This window comes from Apodemus sylvaticus, unplaced genomic scaffold (genome assembly GCF_947179515.1).
Source record: "Apodemus sylvaticus unplaced genomic scaffold, mApoSyl1.1 scaffold_519, whole genome shotgun sequence".
Classification (NCBI taxonomy): domain Eukaryota; kingdom Metazoa; phylum Chordata; class Mammalia; order Rodentia; family Muridae; genus Apodemus; species Apodemus sylvaticus.
Window position 1 is genome coordinate 1 of NW_026263092.1, and position 5,760 is coordinate 5,760.

Sequence of the window (5,760 nt, forward strand, 5' to 3'; positions counted from 1 at the left end):
CATGTGTCCTTTTGGTTGCCACTGCCACCTGCGGGTTGTTCAGTGTTCTGACTTGGGTGAGTCACTAGACAGGGTGAGCGGTGTACAGAGAAGCACAGGCTCCTGCCTGGGAAAGGAACACATGGGCTATCCTGTGAGGTGGCTTTCGAATGGTAGGAGTGGGTAGGTTGCGTCACCACAGGCTGAGGTGTATGAGGGTGCTCAGAGCTCCTGCCTTTGTCCCAGTGTCTTTGTGTGTGTCCGTATGCGTGTGTGTGCCAACCCCTTTACACCAGCTGTGACCACAGACTGGAGGAGCCAGGCTTATGCTGATGATGATGATGCCGGCCCCCAGGTCTGAAGACTGTGCCCAAGGAGATCTCACCTGACACCACACTGCTAGACCTGCAGAATAATGACATCTCTGAGCTCCGCAAGGATGACTTCAAAGGCCTCCAGCACCTCTATGTAAGCCTCCTCCTGCCTCCTGCCTCCTGCCTCCTGCCTCCTGCCTCCTGCCTCCTGCCTCCTGCCTCCTGCCTCCTGCCTCCTGCCTCCTGCCTCCTGCCTCCTGCCTCCTGCCTCCTGCCTCCTGCCCTTTCTGAGGAGCCAGGAGGAGTTTGGTGTTCCTGTAGCTTGGAAGAGGAGTACTCACAAATGGGGCTAGGAAGAGAGGCTGGGAACCAATGGAGTCCTGAGATAAGTCTGGAGCTGGCTGTAATGAAAACACACAAAACTATGCATTATATGTGTGGGTACAAGACAAAATCTCTCAGGTCCCATTTTTTGACAGAAAGCTTTACATTTTGTTGACTCCTCTAAACACCACAGAAAGTGTATTCTATCATAGCTCTTAGAGAAACTGCCTAGCAAAGTATGCTAGGCAGTGATGGCATCACCAGGGAAGCTTGGAGCTAACCTCATCTTCTTGCCCTACATTCTACTCACCAACACAGACTGATCTCCATGAGACCAAAGTGGTTTGGATGTCTCTCAAGTGCCATCAGTAGCAAGTTTAGGAGGCAGAGAAAAGGGGAGGTGTAGTGGGGGGCTTGGGTGCTCACCTTGGTTGCCTGCCCTGCTTTAGGCCCTGGTCTTGGTAAACAATAAGATCTCCAAGATCCATGAGAAGGCCTTTAGCCCTCTGAGGAAGCTGCAAAAACTCTACATCTCCAAGAACCACCTGGTGGAGATTCCTCCCAACCTGCCCAGCTCCCTGGTCGAGCTACGAATCCATGACAACCGTATCCGCAAAGTGCCCAAGGGCGTGTTCAGCGGGCTCCGGAACATGAATTGCATTGGTGAGACTAGTCTGTACCTTGGCATTAGGCAAAAACAAGGCAGGTAGAGGATATCTCTTTCAGCCATGGCAGCTGGGTCCTGTCCCATGTAGTCATGGAAAAGCCCTGTGTGTCTCAGAATGTTCCAGATGCTTGTTTCAGGACATGAGGGAAAAGACAGTGGTGGCTATAAAGGCTCAGTTGAAGAAAGAGTCTCAAAAATAGTCTAAAAGAAGATCAGTATCTTTCTGGGGGAAAAGCAATATGGGTAAAAGGAAGGTTTCTTCTTGCTTCTCAGCTCCCAGAGACCTTGAGCTAGTCATGTTAAATAGCTGGAATTTGTAGTTAGTTAGCTGTGCAAATTCATAACTTGCTTCCCATAAAGAAGTGGGAAGAGCCAGCAATCAGCAGAGCTCCAGTCCAGAAAAGAACAGGCTCTGGTGGTGATTGGCTTCAGGGCTGACAGGCCTTCTCTCCCAGAGATGGGCGGGAATCCATTGGAGAACAGTGGCTTTGAACCAGGAGCCTTTGATGGCCTGAAGCTCAACTACCTGCGCATCTCAGAGGCCAAGCTCACTGGCATCCCCAAAGGTAGGAGAGCGTCAATTCCCAATCTCCAAAAGCATTGATGGGCCTTTCCCAGTATACTTGAGCAGGGTCCTTTTCCTGGAGCAGAGAATGGGCCTTCTATCTGCACCAGACTCTGCGCTTACCTCCCAGCATGTTCTCTTCTGGGTAGATCTCCCTGAGACCCCTGAATGAACTTCACCTGGACCACAACAAAATCCAGGCTATTGAGTTGGAGGACCTACTTCGCTACTCCAAGCTGTACAGGTGGAGTTGGGGTAGCCCCTGGGGCTTGCAGGGATCCATTAGCAAATGGGGCAGGAGGTTATAGGGTAGCACCCAGGTCCCCTGTGCTCTATCCCAGAGTCCTCCTCTCCCAGCCTCTGATGATCTCTAATTCATTTATCCTCAGGCTGGGCTTAGGCCACAATCAGATCCGGATGATTGAGAATGGGAGCCTGAGTTTTCTGCCTACCCTGAGGGAACTTCACTTGGACAACAACAAGCTGTCCCGGGTGCCTGCTGGTCTCCCAGATCTCAAGCTCCTCCAGGTGAGAGCTGGTTCTCCAAGACTAGGTAGGGTATTGTAGAAAGCCTATCTCTGCACCAGCTTCTTAACTGCCTGGATCCCCTGTCCCCCCTTTGTACAGGGGCAGAGGGTAGAGAACAGAACAAAACCTAGATTCTCTTCTAGGTCTCATGTACTCATCCAGGGCTCAGTGGAACAGTGTGTGCTTCCTATTTGTGTTTGGGGAAGGGGAGTCTCCTTCTGAGAGTTAGCTTCCAAACACGCGTGCAAACTAGGTCTTTCCCAACCTTACTCTGGACCTCAATTTTTTTTTTTCTCAGATCCATTCATAATGGTAGAAAGCACATTCATCCTCCTCTAGGGCAGCACAGCCCACACCAGGCTGAGAGCACCCTCTAGTGGCCAGTAACCTTTGTATCACCAGTGAGCTCTTAGCCTATGGCACCATCTTTCCTACACAGATATCGTGTCAGGATCAATGTTTGCTTCCTACCAAACACATCCTCCACCCCACCCATCCCAACTCACCACTTGCTTATACACTTCGCTTGATCTCTTCATCCTGATCTGGGTCCAGCCAAACACCAGTACCCTAATCAGAACTTATACCCACTAACATGCTCCAGTATGCCCTCCTATCAACCCTGAGAAGAATCACCAGCTGATCTTCAAAGGATGACTATGAAATGACACTAAGAAGTGATTTATGGGATCCAATGTGAAGGAAGGTCTGACCTTTCTTATATCTACACTCCATCTTTCTTACAACTTACAGCACTTACCCAGGGTAGGACAGATTGGGATGGGTGGTCTCTGTCACTGATCCCTGGACAAAGTCCCAGATACATTCCCTCTGCCCCCCAGGTTGTCTATCTGCACTCCAACAACATCACCAAGGTGGGCATCAACGATTTCTGTCCCATGGGTTTCGGAGTCAAGAGGGCCTACTATAATGGCATCAGCCTCTTCAACAATCCTGTGCCCTACTGGGAAGTGCAGCCTGCGACGTTCCGCTGTGTCACTGACCGCCTGGCCATCCAATTTGGAAATTATAAGAAGTAGAGTCAGTGGTAGCCACCATGGTGGCCTTGGTGAGAGTCTCTGAGGAACATAGCCAGATGCTCCACAGAGGAAGGGAAGCAAAGAAGCAACACCTTTGTTCCCCAATATTAACTCACTGCCCCACCACAGCTTCCCCCTGGCTCCTAAGCATGCATATATGCACATGGCCTGGCCCCCTCACCCATTCCCCTCAGACTTTGAAATTGAACACTCATCCACCATGTCCACTCAGAGACTCCCTATAAATCTTTCTTCTTGCTCATCCTGAAACTCAGATGGTTATGGCAAGAGGGGCTAGCGTGTGTTCCTCCTCTTCCTTGCCCATGTCTGACTTCCAGCTCTTCTGGGCTCTGCTTGCTGCCCTTATCCTCTGGTGTTCTCTCTTCAACAAGTTCACCACCATCCCAGCAACCACCTGGCTCTACTAACTCCTGGATCATTCCTTCTCTCCAACCCTGCAATATTTCCTGCCACTTTTCTTCCTTCTGGGCTTATTAATCTGTCCCCTGCCATCTCTGGATCTGGTTCATATCTCTCTGTCTTTGTCTCTTTCTATATGCCTTTGACTATATCTCTGTCTGTTTCTATTTCTGTCTCTGTCTCTCTGTCTCTGTGACTCTCTGTCTTTGTATCTGTCTTCTGACACCACACACACACACACACACACACACACACACACACACACACACACACACTGATCGTCTGTCCCAGGCTGTTTTCTGCTTCACAGGTCTCTGGCCAGTCCCTGCACAAACAAATATGGGGCAACTATCTTCCTGATTGCCCTACCCAGCACTTGACCCCCAGCCCTGCAGGAAGCTGGAAGGTGGAGGCCAGAATCCTGTCCATATTGTCCAGGAAAGGGTCCATACTTTGCTATAAAGATGAGGATCAGGAAGCTTCCTAGCCCCTGGAGAGGCTCAGCAGGCCCCCAGAACCCCCAGAACCAGTTTGCATTCGCTCCTGCCCTCTCCCAAAGATGGCTAGGTTCCCTCCATTACCCCTGGGTCCCTGCTGTGGTAGGAGGTGGTGGTCAGTTGCACCCAGCATGAGGGAGTGCTGCTTATGAGGTCAGTTGTCTCTCAATTAAAAAACACTGTGCAATATGACTCTGTGTGTCACTTCTTTGGGACATCACTAAGCGTCAAGAAAAGAGCAGAGGTGAAGCAAGGGCCTCCTCAGGCCTCCTCAAGGGCTCTGCCTTTTCATGCCTAGTTTCCATCTTTATGCTTCCTCTTCATTGTTGCCCTTGCCCTTCTCACCCTCAGGTCCAGAACTATAAAAGCACATCCCAAATGACCAGACATAAGGCCTAGGCCCTATCTGCTTTCCCCTCCTTTTTTTGGTCCTTAAATCGCTTCAACTGTTCTTAAGCTGGACTCAAAAAGCAGACCACACATGAGGTGTCATCTGTCCTCCCAGAGTGGAGCATTTGTCAAGTTCCTGCTGGCTATGGGATACTAACGTAGGTCCCACTCTCTTCAGGATGAAAGCTTCAATACCCCAGCAGAGAGAATTCCATCTGCCTGTCTAGATGGAATTGAAGATAAAAGTAATGCCAAAAACACTGTTGTAGTCTGGGCTATGACTAGTACCTGTGCTAACACTAGGAAAGGGCAGAGAGGAGGAGCCTTTGGCCTTGGGCAGTATATTGGTACAACTACTTGGACCAACGTGGCTTGCTTTCCCAGTAGTACTACATAAATCCCTGAGAGATGAGAGCAAGTTGCAGCTAAATCCTGATGGAGGCTCCACTTTGGGCCCATAGAAGCATGCCCACTAGGGACACAGACTGCCCTGGAAAGCAATAGACCCCTGGAGGACTGAAGTGGGCCTGGGCTAAGCCCAAGCCCTTCTGTTCAGGTCATGGGAATTGAGGCTTCCCTCAATACAGCAACAGCCAGGCAGCAAAAATAGAGCTCCAAGGCCAGTGTGAGTGACAGGCCAAAAGGGGTGCACCCAGAGACAAGCTTCTGGCTTCTCAGACACAACTATACGCTCCTGGCCTGGCAACCCAGGGCACCCAGTGATCCCAGGTTTCTCCTTTTGGGGTTGGGAGGCAGTGTTGTAGCCCAGCGATAGAATGTCACCCAGCAGCATCATAGCACTATTCTGGGGCATGTGCTCCACAGCCTGGCAATCTCTGCTGAGCTGGGCAGACACAGGGCAAGAGCACTGGCCAAAGGCCAGGAGTCAGGGCCTCAATCTGGTCCCCATGCTGGTGGAAAGGAGGGGCAAGCAGCAAGGAGCCCTGATGAAAACAGAAAGATGAAGCCCTCAGTGTGTTTCTCTGGGCAGGGGTGTTCTGGTGGGCAGGATTCACTCCAACGGGTCCTCAATATA

General features: G+C 50.8%; 1 protein-coding gene across 1 annotated transcript; it reads left to right on the forward strand.

Annotated features, from left to right (window-relative positions):
- The first annotated feature begins 1 nt into the window (after position 1).
- LOC127676108 (biglycan-like) lies at positions 2–4,526 on the forward strand. The gene is given in 8 exon segments (XM_052172027.1): positions 2–56; positions 335–447; positions 1,067–1,280; positions 1,740–1,850; positions 1,999–2,012; positions 2,014–2,093; positions 2,239–2,377; positions 3,220–4,526. Coding segments are annotated over 8 exon segments (924 nt in total). The 3' UTR covers positions 3,418–4,526.
- The last annotated feature ends 1,234 nt before the right edge of the window (positions 4,527–5,760 follow it).